The sequence below is a fragment of the Charadrius vociferus genome, unplaced genomic scaffold (genome assembly GCF_000708025.1).
Source record: "Charadrius vociferus isolate BGI_N301 unplaced genomic scaffold, ASM70802v2 scaffold871, whole genome shotgun sequence".
NCBI classification, from domain to species: Eukaryota; Metazoa; Chordata; class Aves; order Charadriiformes; family Charadriidae; genus Charadrius; species Charadrius vociferus.
In genome coordinates this window covers 27,613-44,293 of record NW_009646866.1, presented here as the reverse complement: position 1 = coordinate 44,293, position 16,681 = coordinate 27,613, and the positions used below count along the sequence as shown (strand labels likewise).

The following is a 16,681-nucleotide window of genomic DNA, read 5'->3' as shown; positions in this document are numbered from 1 at the left end:
CCAAGAAAGCAGCCAAGAGCCCCAAGAAAGCAGCCAAGGCAGGCCGCCCCAAGAAGGCAGCCAAGAGCCCGGCCAAGGCGAAGGCGGTGAAGCCCAAAGCGGCGAAGCCGAAGGCAGCCAAGCCCAAAGCGGCCAAGGCGAAGAAGGCGGCACCCAAAAAGAAGTAAATTATCCCAGAAGAGTCCTGCTCTACATACTGTTATCCAACGGCTCTTTTAAGAGCCACCCACACTTTCCCTAAAGGAGCTGAAGCACCGAGGTCGTCAGTAATCTGCAGCAAGGATCCAGTAATTCGTAAGTCGTCAGAGGTCAATTGTGTCTTTCCTCCCCTCACCCTCACCCCTACGATTACCGAATGAAACGCTAACGAGCGCGGTATAACGCGGCGGCTTTAGGGAAGTGTAGACTTTTACATCTTTTTTTTGCCGAGTGATTGGTTTTGACTACCAGGAAGCAATGTTTTATAGTAATGATTTGATAAAAATCGGGTGTACTTTTTTTAAGAAATATGTTTTGTAACAAAAGCAATGCAATTGTCAGGCACGCTACTACTGAGCCATGTCTAAATCTATTGTATTATTTCTCTTAAGACGTCTCCTTAAATGGTTTTTGTCTGTTGGGGGGGGGGAGCTTCCCATAGTTGTGGGGGAGAACTGAGAAGAGCAGGGAAATGGTGAAGGAACTTGAGAGACCCTGGCAGTCCCCCCCCCCCGCCCTTCGCCTGCTGTCTCGGGGGCTGTTTCAGCCACTCTCGAAGAAGAAAATAAGCGGAAGAGGGGGGAGGGGGGTGGACGGACGGCAGCTCTCAGCGAGACACAGCGTTCCCGTGTTCTCCGGCTTAAGAACTAAACGGAAAATATCCCATCTCCGGAAGAACTTGCTTTGGACGGACGTTTTGGCACGACTTTGTTATGCGAAACATGGAAAGCGTTGCTACTATGACCAACCCAAAAATATTATTAATAAACAAGAAAAAAGAAACTAAACAAAAAGAAAACACGGGTTGAGTAATTAATATAAAGCGGCATAACTATAGTACGGATAACTGAGCTCTCTTATGATTTTGTGGGTGGCTCTGAAAAGAGCCTTAAGGTTATTTTCTCCGGAGGAGGCAGAGTGCTGCTTTTCCATCGCGTTCACTTGGCTTTCGCCTTGTGGCTGTCGGTCTTCTTGGGCAGCAGCACGGCCTGGATGTTGGGCAGCACCCCGCCCTGCGCGATCGTCACCTTGCCCAGCAGCTTGTTGAGCTCCTCGTCGTTGCGGATGGCCAGCTGCAGGTGGCGGGGGATGATGCGCGTCTTCTTGTTGTCGCGGGCCGCGTTGCCCGCCAGCTCCAGGATCTCGGCCGTCAGGTACTCCAGCACGGCCGCCAGGTACACCGGGGCGCCGGCGCCCACCCGCTCCGCGTAGTTGCCCTTGCGCAGCAGCCGGTGCACGCGGCCCACGGGGAACTGCAGCCCGGCCCGCGACGAGCGCGACTTGGCCTTGGCGCGCGCCTTCCCGCCCTGCTTCCCGCGGCCCGACATCTCGCCACACATCAGGCCACTCAGAGGGCTCCCACCGCCGAAAACAACAAATTCCAACCGCCCACCGCCCCGCAGCTATAGTCTCGCTTTCCCGCCTCGCCCCTTCGCTGATAGGCTGAGAAGTAGGTCTCCGCCGGGCAGCCAATGAGGAGGCGAATCGCGTTTCGACCAATAGAAAAAGGGCTGGGGGGGAGTTATGACGCGCTGATGTGTACTGGCCAATGAAAGCAGGCAGAGGGAATGCTGCTCATTTGCATAAGGGAGCTATAAATACGTGGCACGCGGCCGCAGTCTCACAGTTCGCTTTTTCGCTGATACGAATAGAGTTTGTTCGGTGTCTGACAGGTGCGTTTGCTGCCATGCCCGAGCCGGCCAAGTCCGCCCCCGCGCCCAAGAAGGGCTCCAAGAAGGCGGTGACCAAGACGCAGAAGAAGGGCGACAAGAAACGCAAGAAGAGCCGCAAGGAGAGCTACTCCATCTACGTGTACAAGGTGCTGAAGCAGGTGCACCCCGACACGGGCATCTCGTCCAAGGCCATGGGCATCATGAACTCCTTCGTCAACGACATCTTCGAGCGCATCGCCGGCGAGGCCTCGCGCCTGGCGCACTACAACAAGCGCTCCACCATCACCTCGCGGGAGATCCAGACGGCCGTGCGGCTCCTGCTGCCCGGCGAGCTGGCCAAGCACGCCGTCTCCGAGGGCACCAAGGCTGTCACCAAGTACACCAGCTCCAAGTAGAGCCTCTCGCGCCGCCAGTTTTAACCCAAAGGCTCTTTTAAGAGCCACCCACATACTCAGAAAAAGGGCTGTGTAATCAAATACAGAAAAAAAACGAGTTCACTTGATTTGCAGTCTCTTAACCTCTACTTAAGATTAGTTACGGTAAAATACTGTTCTGTTTGCTGTTATGAAATACATATATTTTATGTGGACAATAAATGATTTGCTATAACTAAAGTTTTTGTAGCTCAGGCACTTTTTTTTTTTTCCTAGGTGATACCGTTAATTTATAGTTCTATTGCCCTTAAGTTTGTGGTATGTATATTCCTCGTACAATACATCGCTAATTTAAGTGTTCATGTTACATGGGTTGTAAATTGAGGGAATAAACGGCTTCTGTGGTTTGCTAGTCAGGAAAGAATTATTGTTAATGGAAAGTTATCTAGGTACGCTGTTGTAACTGCTATAACAACATCTACCGCTTGATGGTGCTCAGTCTTTTTTTTTTCTGAGCAAAGTGAGAGGTCTACGGTGCAGTGTGCTGTAAAACAATTCATGCAGTAACAAGTTACATATATCTTAGTAAGCTCTTGGCCATTAATAAGCTCAATAGCCCAGTGATTACTGCCACACAAAAACCCTTTCTAAAATTATTTCATTAACTTTCTCAATAATTCTGCTGTGCGTGTGATTTTTTTTTACAGTAACTTACACAGCTTCTCCCTAGGACTGCTTTAGAGAGAGAATATTCTCCCTGTAACTAAAAACACACAGTAAAGATTAATATTATTTCATACCTACCCGACCTTTCCTGTATTCATATGTCATAAATTGCATTTAAACTATTACAAACTAAGAAACTAGCTACTGTGGTCTGACTTCTTAAACTATCAGGGTTTATGATATAGCTACTAATCAGCCCTGAAGTCTTTCAGCCTCAAGCCACAGGCTGTATTCCTCCAGCATATTAATTAGACACTGCTGTAATTGCCGATTCAAGCCATTGTCACCTTCTCTCAAACTGGATCTGAATGATCCTGAAGTCCAAGCATATTCTCTGGATTTGTGAACACAATTAGTCCATACAGGGACAATGAAATCACAAAAGTCAATGTTTCTAGTAGTGGCTGCACGTTGTTTGGTAGTATAGGTACACAGGCAGGCACCAGGTCTCTCTTAAAGACACCACCAATTTATCGAAGTTAATTTCAGCTTGAAGGCTGATGAGCATCTCTCAGATTGGATTTCGGTAAGAGACATCCTCCGTACTCAGTTCTCCAGCAGCTTCAAACGGAATTTAGAAATCTGTTCTCCAAGTGCCTTAGTGCAAACTTTGAAACATAGTTTGCATATTCTGGGCCCCTCTGTATGTCCAGTACCTAAAAAGATGAATAAAATATTGTATATTCCAGTCTCTAGGTTTCTGTGTTAAGGGATGTATGGGTTACTAGGAAGGGACTTTAGAAAATATATACTAAAAAGTGTTCAGATTTTCACAGTGGTAGTGATCTTTTGAGCAATTTGTTAGTGATTATTATTCTCAATAATCAGTCACATAAAAATGAAAGTCAGTTATGTTGTCCTAAAAAAAGATCTTGGTTCAAACTTAGCTATCACAGGGCAGCCCTAGAATAGGAGCTTGGTGGTGCCTTTTGGCCTCCCTGTTCAGGAGTACATAAGCATTCTTTTTGACTTTCTTGACTTTGTATGCTCCATACCACATGCTTCATTAAAACAGCTTTCACAGAAATTCCAGGGGATTATTTTTTTTTTTTTAAAAAGGCTGTTTCAGTATATGAAATTGTTTCTAGACTCATGGAACTCTTCACTCAACAGAAAATAAAATGTTGCTTATGATTGCTTCTTCCAATCTCAGTATGAATAATAAGGCAATATTAGGGGGTTAGAATAGGAACAAAGCATTTCTACCTGCACACACACATCATCAGATCTGATTCTCTAACAAGCCCATTATTTTTCCATCAGTGCTGAGAACAAAGTTTCTGAAATGAAAAAAAACAACTACCTTGGAAAATTTTGTGTACTTACTCTTTTCACCAGATGTAAAAGTAGTAGGACTTGGGCTCAGCAAGAATAGCAAATGTAACAATTTCATCCCATAGGAGGATGAACATTCCAAATTAATAAAGCTAATAGTGTGACTATAAAATCACATGACAGCATATTCTTCCATCTTTTATGTTCTTTAATATTCTTTCCTATTCAGTTCAAAACGGTTTTCTTTGTATTCTTAAATCCACTCTACCCAGATGACATTACCCGGCAACAGTGAGACTGAGACGGAACAGTGTTCAAACACATCATCCTGGTGTAGTAGGAATGATGCTGCTGCCACCTAGACCATGGTCTAGAGCTACACGGATACCATCTCAACAGGGCTGGAGGCCCTAGGTTCTGCTCGAAGAACACGAGCTTCCAATCTGCTGAGTAAATAAGCAGTTTATTTATCTGACATGCAGAGCAGCTCGAGCTGGTCGCCTCCAAGAAGGGACCCCTATCCCAGATTGTGCCCCCGATTATAGCTGTATCCCCGAGCCCAATCACTTAATTCTGGCCAGTGATCTCTCGATTTCTTATTGGTTTTCTTGATCATTGGGTTGGTGTGGGAGCATACTTAAGAGACAATGGACATATATTGAACCAGCCATGCGAGAAAGCAGACTGGCTTTAGGCCTTCGCCCTTGAAGTCACCTCAAGGAGAGAAAAACAGGAGCGACAGTGACTGTTTCACATGAGTCGAGAAAACAGGCCTTACCTTGGGGAGAGAAAAACAAAAGCAACAGCGACTGTTTCACATGGGTTGAGAAAAACAAGTTTGGAGGAGTTGGGCGAGCAGGAGGAAAAAACAGAGATTAGAACGAACCAATCCGAGTCGCATGCTCACCTTGGGCACAGGACTATTAACCAATCAACTAATGCGTGAACACGATTAGGGATAGAAAGATTGTATACAAGGGACAGTAGAATATCAATAAAATGGCTTCTATATGATTCACATTGGATCGTATGAAGTCCTGTTTTCTCTCCTCAGGCTGGCCGCCTTCTGATGTTACCTCATTCTCTTGCAATTGTTTTCTTGGTCCTTATCTTCTTCATTCTGCTTGCATTTGCCGTTTTCAGCTAGTTCCATGTTTGCAGCATTAGTTTTATCAAAACGTTTACTCTCAGTCAGCCCTTGTGGCCTTTTGGCTCCCAACGTGGGGCTTGATGGGTTGAGATAATGACAAACCTGATAAGAGAGCGTTAGAACAAATTTGTCATAAGCATGCATTGTACGGGATCAATAGTCACAATGTTGCTTTTGGGGTTGTGTCTTGTAATCCCATATCTGCTGTATGTGCTCCCTGTTGTGCTGTTTATCATCCTTGGGTCATGGGTCAAGATTATTGTTGTGCTGCGCTTTGTAACGTGGGCTTATGATATGATGAAAACGTGTGCTGTGGCTGTACTCGTCAATGATTAAGAGCAATGAACAAGGCGAAATGGAAGAGGCGCTTTCATCTCTGTACTTCAGGAGCTACTTTATGGAAACTTTTAGTATCCAGTAACTTTTAGTAATTACACTTTTCACCTTTTCTCTTCAGAGAACCAATCTGTGGAGGAGACAGCTTCTTTCACTTCCATCTTCTCCTCCAGGCTAATTACAACAGCATTTGAGAATATCCTTGGAATGCTCAAATCAGCATCCTTCTATTGCTAAGTGCGTCATTACTTCTGAATATATTTCAGGTCTTGCCAGCAATGTGCACTCGCAGCCCAGAAAGCCGATGCATCCTGGGCTGCATCAAAAGAAGTATGGCCAGTAGATCAAGGGAGGTAATTCTGCCCCTCTACTCCACTCTTGTGAGACCTCACCTGGAGTACTGCATCCAGCTCTGGACTCTGCAACATAAGAAGGATGTGAACCTGTTGGAGCGGGTGCAGAGGAGGGCCACGGAGATGATCAGAGGACTGAATCACCTCTCCTATGAAAACAGGCTGAGAGAGTTGGGATTGTTCAGCCTGGAGAAGACAAGGCTCCAGGGAGATCTTACAGCAGCCTTCCAGTACTTAAAGGGGGCCTTCAGGAAAGAGGGGGAGGGACTCTTTATCAGGGCTGAGGGGTAACGGTTTTAAACTGAAAGAGGGTAGATTTAGATTAGGTGTTAGGAAGAAATTCTTTACTGTCAGAGTGGTGAGGCACTGGAACAGATTGCCCAAAGAAGTTTTGGATGCTCCATCCCTGGAAGTGTTCAAGACCAGATTGGATGGGGCTTTAAGCAACCTGGTCTAGTGGAAGTTGTCTCTGCCCATGGTAGGTGTCCCTGCCCATGGGTAGATGACCTGTAAGGTCCTTTCCAACACAAACCATTCTACGATTCTGATTAGGATTAAACATTGCTGTGTATGAGGGCACACTTTTCCAACGCCCTGTGACAAGCACTGCAGCTACTCAAACCCCGGTGAAAGGACTGCAGCAACTTCAACCCTGTGATGAGTGCAGCAGCTACTTAAACCCCAGTGACATGTACTGCAGCTATTCAAACTCTGGCGACGGGCACTGTGGCTACTGAACCAGAGAACCCACCGGTGCTGGAATCAGTCACCCCTATACAGAAGAAGAAATACACAAGAAAGTCAGTTCACTTTGTAAGGGATGAAGATGAACAATGGTTATCTTGAGAACAGGAGGAAGGACCGGAGGTAATCACCTGATCCTTATCCCTGTGTGAGCTGTGAGATATACAAAAAGATTTCAGTTATCGTCTAGGTGAGCAAATTGTCACCTGGCTGCTCCGATGCTGGTATAACGGGGCCAGTGGCTTAGAATTAGAGAGTAGGGAAGGCAAGTAGCTGGGATCTTGATCTAGGAAAGGGAGTACTGACAAGGCAGTTGGAAAAAGGAACACAAACCCTTAGCCTCTGGAAATGACTTCTCTTAACCGTGAACAAAAGGTGTCCCTTCAAGGAAGATATTTTCTGTCACCCAGGCAAGTGGACCATCACGGAAAGAGATATCCGGTACCTGAGTGAACTGACTTTGCAGGAGTTTGTTTACCACGACCTGGATGACCCGCAGTCAACCACAGGTCCAGATAAAGTCCAATATATCTGACCCGCATGGCAGAAGTTTCTACAGAGCACACCACCATCATAGGCCAGCTCATTGGTAACAATGAGCTGAGAAGACGAAGAGACACCAACAGTGGATGCAGTGGCTGACCAACTTTGGCAATATAAAGGAAGCCTTTCTACTTCCCTACAGGCCCGTGTCTCAGCCATAGAAAGACTGGTCCAGGAGTTCCAGCAACTCAAAAGAGGATAGGTTGTACTCTGCACCTGTATGGACCGGTATCTCTACTATTAGAAATGAGTGTTTTCCTGCTCAAGAGAGAGGATATAGAGGGCACACACCGTGAGGCATCCTATGGTTTTACCTCCATGACCACACAGAGGACATGACGAAGTGAGATGGAAGATCTACCTCATTGAAACTCATGGGGCCCTGCCTCCAGCCAGGTAGAGGAAAGGGACTACTGGATATACTGGACTGTGTAGATTCGATGGCCTGGCACGTCATACCCGCAAGTGTATAAGGCTCTGGTAGACACTGGAGCACAGTGTACCCTAATATGCCGAATTATGGTCTGTTTGTAAGCCCTCTCTATCAAGTGACCCAGAAGAGCAATTTTAAAAGGGCCCCTGAGCAATGACAAACCTTTGAACAAATTAAGCAGGAAATAGTTCATGCAGTAGCCCTGGGGCCAGTCCGCGCAGGCCAAGATGTTAAAAATGCACTCTACACTGCAGCCAGAGAGAATGGCCCTACCTGGAGCCTCTGGCAGAAAGCACCAGGGGAAAGTCGAGGTTGACCGCTAGGGTTTTTGAGTCCTGGATACAGAGGATCCAAAACCCACTACACTCCAATTGAAAAAGAGATATTGGCAGCATATGAAGGGGTTCGAGCTGCTTTGGAAGTGGTTGGTACGGAAGCACAGCTCCTCTTAGCACCCCGGCTGCTGGTGCTGGGCTGGATGTTCCAAGGGAGGGTCCTCTCTACACATCATGCAACTGGTGCTACTTGGAGTGAGTAGGTGGCACTGATCATACAACAAGCTCAAATAGTAAACCCCAGTCACCCAGGAACCTTTGAAGTGATCATGGACTGGCCAGCAGGCAAAGATTTTAGAAAATCACCAGAGGAGGTGACGCATGCTGAAGAGGGCACACTGTATAATAAACTACCAGAAAATGAGAAGAAATATGCCCTGTTCACTAGTGAATCCTGCCATATTGTAGGAAAACTTTGAACGTGCAAGGCTGCTGTGTGGAGACCCAAACAACGAGTCGCAGAAGCTGCTGAAGGACATGGTGAATTGAGCCAGTGTGCAGAGGTTAAAGCCATCCAGCTGGCTTTAGATATTGCTGAATGAGAAAAATGGTTGTTACTTTATATCTATACTGATTCATGGATGGTGGCAAATGCCCTGTGTGGGTGGTTACAGCAGTGGAAGCAGAGCAACTGACAGTGCAGAGACAAACCCATCTGGGCTGCTGAATTGTGGGAAGATACTGCTGCCCAGATAGAGCATCTGGTTGTGAAAGTATGTCACATACATGCCCACATACCCAAGAGTCAGGCCACTGAAGAACATCAAAAGAACCAGCAGGTGGATCAGGTGGACCTGGACTGGCAACATAAGGGTGAATGATTTATAGCTCGGTGGACCCATGACACCTCAGACCATCAAGCAAGAGACGCGACATATAGATGGGCTCGTGATCGATGCTTGGACTTGACCATGAACACAATTGCACTGGTTATCCATGAATGTGAGATGTGTGCTGCAGTTAAGCAGGCCAAGCGGTTAAAAACTCTCTGCTATGAAGGACAATGGCTAAAATACAAATATGGGGAGGCCTGGGAAATTGATTACATTACACTCCCACAAACCCACCAAGGCAAGTGCCGTGTGCTCAGAACAGTGGAAGCAACCACCAGATGGCTGGAAACATACCCTGTGCCCCATTACACCACCTGCAACACTGGGCTTTGAAAAGCAAGCTTTATAGCAACATGGCAAGCCTGAAAGAATTGAGTCAGACAACAGGACTCATTTCTGAAAAAAAACCTCATAGACACCTGGGCCAAAAAGCATGGCATTGAGTGGGTATGTCACATCCCCTATCACGCACCAGCCTCCGGGAAGATCAAACAATACAATGGACTGTTAAAGACTACATTGAGAGCAATGGGTGGTGGGACTTTCAAACATTGGGATACACATTTAGCAAAGGCCACCTGGTTAGTTAACACTAAAGGATCTACAAATTGAGCTTGCCCTGTCCAGTCAGAACTTTTATGTACTGTGGAAGGGGAAAAAGTCCCCGTAGTGCACATGAAGAATATAGAATCATGGAATGGTTTAGGTTGGAAAGGACCTTGAAGATCATCGAGTTCCAACCTCCCTGCCATGTGCAGGGACACCTCCCACTAGACCAGGTTGCCCAAGGACACGTCCAGCCTGGCCTTGAACACCCCCAGTGATGGGGCCTCAACAACCTCTCTGGGCAACCTGTTCCAGTGCCTCACCACCCTTAGTCCTGCCTCAGGCAAAGGCAAAGCCATCCGTGGGATTGCTTTGGCTGAAAAACCTGGGTGTATTTGGTGTGTGATGCAAAGGGATGGAGATGTCTGATGTGTACCTCAAGAGAATTTGATTTTGGGTGAGAACAGACAATGATTTAAACCGTGTGACATTAATTGTTAAATTACAACTATATGTCATTGCTACTATGGTTGCTATATGCTATATCAATGGTATTATAGTAAGAATCACCCAAGTTAATGAAGAATTAACTTTGATGAAACTGAGCAAAGTGCAGCAGTGATGGAAGAAGAATTAACTTCAGCAACTGGTGTCTGACAACTTTCTTGAGATCACCATCCTCAACCTGCAGACTGTGGGCATGGACCACACCAGATACACCAGCTGAGAGCTCCAGATGAAACATGCCACAATTCAACATCACACACATCATCTCTCCTACCCTGAAAGACTGTTATGAGAGAAGGACCTCGATGTTATGGATTAAATGAACTCCATGGACATTTTAGAGGGAAAAGTGGTGGTGACTTATTGAAAAGTGTAAGACCTGGGCATGACATAAATGGTATGGAGTAAGGGGTGGATACTGTCCTGGTTTCAGCTGGGATAGAGTTAATTTTCTTGTTAGTGGTTGCTGTGTTTTCAGATTTGGTATAATAGGAATGTCAATAATACATATTGGTTTAGTTGTTGCTAGGTGATGTTTATACTATTCAAGGACTTTTTTTCAGCTTCCCATAGAAGCTGAGAAGAAGCATAGACATAACAATGGAATGGCCAGTGGAATATTCTGCAGCATAGACATCATGCTCAGTATATAAATGGGGGTTGGCCAGGGAGCAGGATTCACGATCACTGCTCGAGATGAGCTGGGACACCAGTTCACCAGGTGGTGAGAGCAACTTGCATTGATTTACTTTATCTTGTATATTGTCTTACCATTATTATTTTCCATTTTCTGTTATTGTTCTATGAAATTGTCTTTATCGCAAGTAATGTTTTTTTTTTCCCTTTCCTTTCCCCTTCTTTTCTCCCTCTTCTTGCTACCTTTCTGGGGGGGAAGGGAGAGAACTACACAAGCTGCTGGATGGTATCGGCAACCTTTTGTATATCACATTATCTGTTACATTACAGTTTACTCCCACAGCCATAAAGAATATTAAAGGACAATCCAAACAGTATAAAAAATTTCCCCTGTCTTATTTTTAATAAAATAATAAAGTTAGCAGCCGTCTTGGAAAGACTTATATGTTCTCTAGATCAGCATACCTACAGTAAAATTTATATTTATTAATCATCATGTTTAAAGAAATGGGCTTTTATTTCTCCAAAAGTGAAATACACCAGCTGGGTAAAGAAATAACTGTATTCTCTAGTTAACTGACCGGATAGTGAATCAGAAACAAGAAATAGATGGCATACACCTGATTCAAAACCTGAAAATATCACACTGTGGCTATAGCAATTTTATACTACTTCCTGCTCTTTTTTTTTTTTGTTGTTGTTTTAATGGAGTAAATTAATATCTGCTTGCCTACTTAGGAAATCAATTTGTTTTTCCTAAAGGCCAGACACACTCAACACATAGGGCAAATTATTGCTATGTTAGTTTCCCAGAGACTTTCTTTTTCAGTTTTAATAGAAAATATCATTTTTCAAAATAATTATCGCTGAAGTAGAAAGTATTTACTGCAGCTATGGAAAACGATTTGGTCTTATATACACCTCGATGTAATGCTTTTGGCCAGGGATGAAAATGTGCCTGGTTCAGGTTGTAAAGGAAAAGAATTGAGTCCTTTGGCTCCAAAAACCTGGTCTCAGGGTTATGCTATAGCAGAGCACAGTGCAGCTCAAGATGTGACACAAATCCCACTGGAGCAGAGGGCTGGAAGTAGAGGGGGATGTTGCTGGGAACACTCCTTCTCCCTTCCCGGCTCACATACCCTACAAGGAAGGAAGAAACATTACAATGAACAGGGACAGCTCTTTCCTCAGGGACTGTGGTCGCACAACCAGAGGCCTATGTAGGTGGAAAGAGTTTTTTTTAAGTTTTGAGTTTCTTTGGTGGCTGCAAAGAACTAAATTATTTGATGGCCTATCCTGTTGGAGAGGTTGTTTCAAAAGCATTCCTTGTAAAAAATGATACTAAGTACTAATCACAGAAGTTCTCCCATTCACCTCTTGAACTCAGAAAAGCTCAGGAAGCAGTTCTGGACATACTTGCATTTTAAAACTAGAAAATAAGTAGTCTGTGTGTGAAAGGAACACGAGGACAGCTTGGAATTTTCATCACCGGTAAAATCCACCACCTTTTTGTACTTGTAATCCTACTTGCATTGCATGTAGATTTTGTTCTTGAAAGGGTCAAAGAAAAATGGACGAAATAATTCCCAGAATAAGAAAAGGGCACAGGTGGACAGTTACAGCTGAAATTTGGACTTCGGGCAGAGTAAAAGATCTTGCATTACCTTTGTGCAGCACCAGAGCTGTGAAGAAATACATGTATCTCTTGTATGCATCCCCTTTTTTTCTTTTGTAGCAAGTAGCAGCCTCTGTAACATGAAACAATCACAACACTCCACACAATAAAGTTTTTTTGCCTTATGCACTTGGGACACAGCAAGGTTAGCGTCTTTGATCATCCCGCTTAGAAAAGAGGACAAGAATTACCATAGGAAGAGCATAGCCCCCATCTTTCTATACATCAAATATGTCTTTAAACAGGGCTACCTCCTCCTGTGCTCCCAGCACCAGGAGAGCGGGCTGATAGCACGACAGGCAAACCTTGGCTCAGTTGGACTGACTCAGGAAGTCCAGAAAATGTATCTGAATCGGTTCCACCTCCTACCTGCAGAGGCTTTTTGACGCTGCCTTTTGAAATCGCCCGTACAAATCCCATGGAAGGAGGGAAATGGTCACACTGGTGTAAAGCACGTTTAGCTCACAGAGTTCTAGCCTTAACCGATGTTGAAATCTCACGCAAAAACCTCATGGGATGTGTTTGTTCACACTTACAACAGTGGCTTCTAATGGCGCATTTATTGTCGGGACAAAAATCAAACAACGAGGGCTGCTAAAACATTGATAAAGACAATCACAGCGATTAACACTTTTCCTAAGACCATGAAGGCAGGTAAGTCTTTTACTCTTTTTTTTTTTTTTTTTTTTTTTTCCTCCATTTTTACATTATTTTCCACCTGATAACGTTTGCATGGCAGACCGTAATTCTCAGCAGGAGATGGCATTAACAGAGGACATTAACAACAGCGGACATCAGGAGGTTTTAGAGGCACTGAGGTTCATTAACAGCATTTCTCTGAACCGAATAAGGTGGACTCTTCCGCTTACACTACAGGTTTATTTCTTGACAATGAAAGAGATTTTTAACTTCGATTGTTTAAAAAGAGAAAAGAAAATGTTGTGATCCTAGATTTAAAAATCCGGGGGCCCTCTCTGCCCTTCCCGGGGATACCTGACCTTTTTTTTTGGCTCTTCTTCCCGCTGTTTCCAGGCTCCTCTGGCAGCGCAGCCCTCTCAGCCTCCAAACCCCGCAACTCCCTTATATCGTCCCTCTCCGCTTCTTTCCTTGAATCAGCCCGTGACACACCGCACCTCTCCTTCCCCTCGTCCGCAATGGACCCCGGCTCCCTCCTGCCCTGCAGACGGGTCGGTCCTTACATCTCCGCCTCTGGCAGCGGCGTGGCGAGTAGGAAAATCTCCGCTTGCCACCGCCGGACCGACAAACCCGGAGGGTTTCGTCGTCGGTGAAGAAATGAGGGATCCTGATGGGGACTCGCCGCCCGCTCCGTTATCCGCCGCATTCAGCCAGCGAGGCGGTAACTCGGCTGCAGCCTGAGCTCTCCTCCCTTAACGTACCCAAATTACACTCGTGGGATTAAATCACACAGTAAAACTAATATCGCTTATTAGCTATAAACCCCCTTCGACTGTTTTGGTTCTTTTTCTGCTTCCCTCCCTCAAGGAATAAAACGCACAACGAAAAAAAAAAAAAAAGCAGCAAATTCATGCATAATTGATTCCTTTCACTGTATAGCCAGCTGTTCCATAGGGGTGCCGAAACACACTTCCCCCTCCCCGTCCCGCAAGCTTGATGAGTGAGGAGGTGAGGATGGGGGGTGGCGGCCGCCCCTATCAGTTGTCGACCTGCTCGGAAGGGCTCCGGGAGCGGGGACCCGCCGGGGCGTGGGGGATGCGCTGCCCTTTGCCTCCCCGAGCACCAGTTCCACAAAGCTGCTAAGCGGTCTCCATTCACACGGGCTGGGGAGGATAGATTTCTCTTTGTCTCTCTATCACAGGCCTTTTTCACCTTCCTCTGCTATTCTGCTGATGCAAAACCGTGTTAAAGAAATAACGGGGAATCCGTCTGTGCCGCTTATAGGAAACAGCAAGGGTTCACGCGCGACTTAAGAAATATGTGTTTTCAAAACCAATCTGTCTGTTTACCCCAGTTTTGGTAAACCATATCTATGGAGCATCTTCACGAAAGTGTCTGGCTGCACAATATACATTTGAGGCCTCACGATCCTTCACACTTTCGACCTCATGTAGCCCTATCGTTTTTTAAGGTTTTTTCCAAATACAGGATTTGGAACTAAAGCTACATAATGCCTAAACACATTCTGCAACGATGAAATAAGAGGAATATTAAGGAATATTATATCTTCTGTACTATTGCATTCGTACTTTTGATACCAGAGCATTCATTTATAAGGAAAGGAATAAAAAAAGTCCTCTTGAAAGATTCTACAGTCTAGAAACTAGAATTTAAATCCTCTCACACCGCATTGAGATGACAAACGTGTACCCAGTGGGTTTCACGGGACCCTTCCCCATTTTTTGCTACAATCCCCAGTGGTTCCAATATGCAGACAACGTTTCAATTACATGGAATAAACATAGACACAGAAGGGGGTAGAGACGTCCCTCCCCTGTAGATGGGTGAACTTATTACCCACTCCATTTTAGGAAACCTAGACTCAGTGAACGCCAGGTCCACAGATACTTTAGCCCACACATCTCTATTCCGTATACTGGAGAACGGAGATGGGGAAACACAGTAGTCATGTTGAAACCCGCTCCTGTTGCTCCAGTGCCACCGTGGAACTGATCACTTCTGAAGTCTGCCTCCACGGAACACAAAAAATAGAACACCAGGAAAGTCAGGAAACTGGCGGCCTCTGCGGCCAAGGGCCTGCACAAAACTCTAAGGTTAAAACAACAGGGAGGAGCCCCGCTAAAGCCAGAAGGAAGTCAGAAGGAAGCAGGGCAGCACCAAGGCCGAAAAACGGCTTCAGAACAACACCGTGCCCTGCTGGAACGGCAGCAGCTCTTCTAAGAACTCCTCGCCTTCTCCCTAAGCGAGAGGGGGAAGCTGGAAACTCCCCGTATCTCAGAGAGAAGAGGGGGCGGATCCAGCCAGTAGAGCCAGGAAAAAAGAATGGAAGGGTGTCAAAATCATATAAGGCAAACAAAACAGAGAAAAAAGGGAGAATGTGGACAAAAAGGTATGGAAAAGAATGGGGTGTGAAGAGAAAAAAAGAAAGCCATTAGTATCATTCCATGGTTAGCCACCCAAAAATCCCATTGCATGCTGCCCGGGAAAAAAAAAAAAAAAAAAGAAATTAAAAGTGATAGTGCTCTTCCCAGTGTAACTCAGCGGCTGTCACCGTGGCACATCACATCAAGCAGCACAGGGAGAACGCTGGTAACCCTGCCCGGCCTGACATCCTTCCACAGTGCTCTGACGAGTTAATTCTGCTAAGGAAAGCCAGCGGGAATCTCTCACAAGACAGCATTAGAATGCAGCAAAAACTAGAAATCAACAAGGGGCCCGAGGAAGGGAACATCGCTCCTGTTGCGAAAGAATTGGTTTAGAGCTGCTGCCGGGGCATGGGATTCCTCCAGGGTTTTATTTTTGTGTGTGTGTGAGCACACTTTCCTCCCTCCCCCCAAGTTTTAAAACTCCACAGCTGCAATAACTATCGGCTCTTTGATATCCTCGAACAGAACAGAAATAATCTAAACCGATATGAACACTTCGGTTTACATCACCCTCTAACAAATACTGCATAGAGCACTTACAGCAAAGCCAGACTTTGCTTACCAAGGAACACAATGTTTACTCTAATATCATACAAAAACGTAGTTGCCACTGCTGATACATTAAAGATGTACAGATTCTCTTAAAATGTAAAAATATTTTATTAAAAATTATAGGAAGCAATTCTAAAAGAGTAACAAGCAAATAAATTGCACCCCAGAATAAAACAACTTAATTGAGTAGTATCATTTAGTATTAATAAAAACACCTCAATACAAAAAAAAACCCAAACACTTAGGCAGGCAGGAAGGGCGAAATGCACAGCTCAGGCAAACACTGAAAGAAGAAAAAAATAACAGACAGCTTACATGTTTCTGCCTGCATTCACGAGAAGAACTGAAACCGCAAAGAGCGACTCAACCCTTTATGACCATTGTGGGCGGCTCTGAAAAGAGCCTTTTTTTGGTTTGTTTAGTCTCCTGATTCGTCTTGGATACGTTCACTTGGCTTTCGCCTTGTGGCTGTCGGTCTTCTTGGGCAGCAGCACGGCCTGGATGTTGGGCAGCACCCCGCCCTGCGCGATCGTCACCTTGCCCAGCAGCTTGTTGAGCTCCTCGTCGTTGCGGATGGCCAGCTGCAGGTGGCGGGGGATGATGCGCGTCTTCTTGTTGTCGCGGGCCGCGTTGCCCGCCAGCTCCAGGATCTCGGCCGTCAGGTACTCCAGCACGGCCGCCAGGTACACCGGGGCGCCCGCGCCCACCC

General features: G+C 45.6%; 3 protein-coding genes across 3 annotated transcripts; 1 reads left to right on the top strand and 2 right to left on the bottom strand.

The window, feature by feature from the left end:
- Positions 1-899: 899 nt before the first annotated feature.
- On the bottom strand, positions 900-1,526 carry LOC104294725 (histone H2A-IV). Its single transcript, XM_009894368.1, has one exon. It carries the CDS (start codon positions 1,524-1,526, stop codon positions 1,137-1,139), a length of 390 nt encoding a protein of 129 aa, XP_009892670.1. The 3' UTR covers positions 900-1,136.
- A 359-nt stretch (positions 1,527-1,885) lies between these two features.
- LOC104294724 (histone H2B 1/2/3/4/6) lies at positions 1,886-2,266 on the top strand. The gene has a single exon (XM_009894367.1). It carries the CDS (start codon positions 1,886-1,888, stop codon positions 2,264-2,266), a length of 381 nt encoding a protein of 126 aa, XP_009892669.1.
- A 14,152-nt stretch (positions 2,267-16,418) lies between these two features.
- Positions 16,419-16,676, bottom strand: LOC104294754 (histone H2A-IV-like; the record flags this gene model as incomplete). The annotated part of the gene is made up of 1 exon (XM_009894401.1): positions 16,419-16,676. A coding segment is annotated over one exon (258 nt), but the record flags the coding sequence as incomplete, so codon positions are not given.
- Between the last annotated feature and the right edge of the window lie 5 nt (positions 16,677-16,681).

What these genes read in the sequence shown, in the direction of transcription:
- LOC104294724 (XM_009894367.1), top strand. Translation starts at nt 1,886, where the DNA reads ATGCCCGAGCCGGCCAAGTCCGCCCCCGCGCCCAAGAAGGGCTCCAAG.
- LOC104294725 (XM_009894368.1), bottom strand. Translation starts at nt 1,526, where the DNA reads ATGTCGGGCCGCGGGAAGCAGGGCGGGAAGGCGCGCGCCAAGGCCAAG.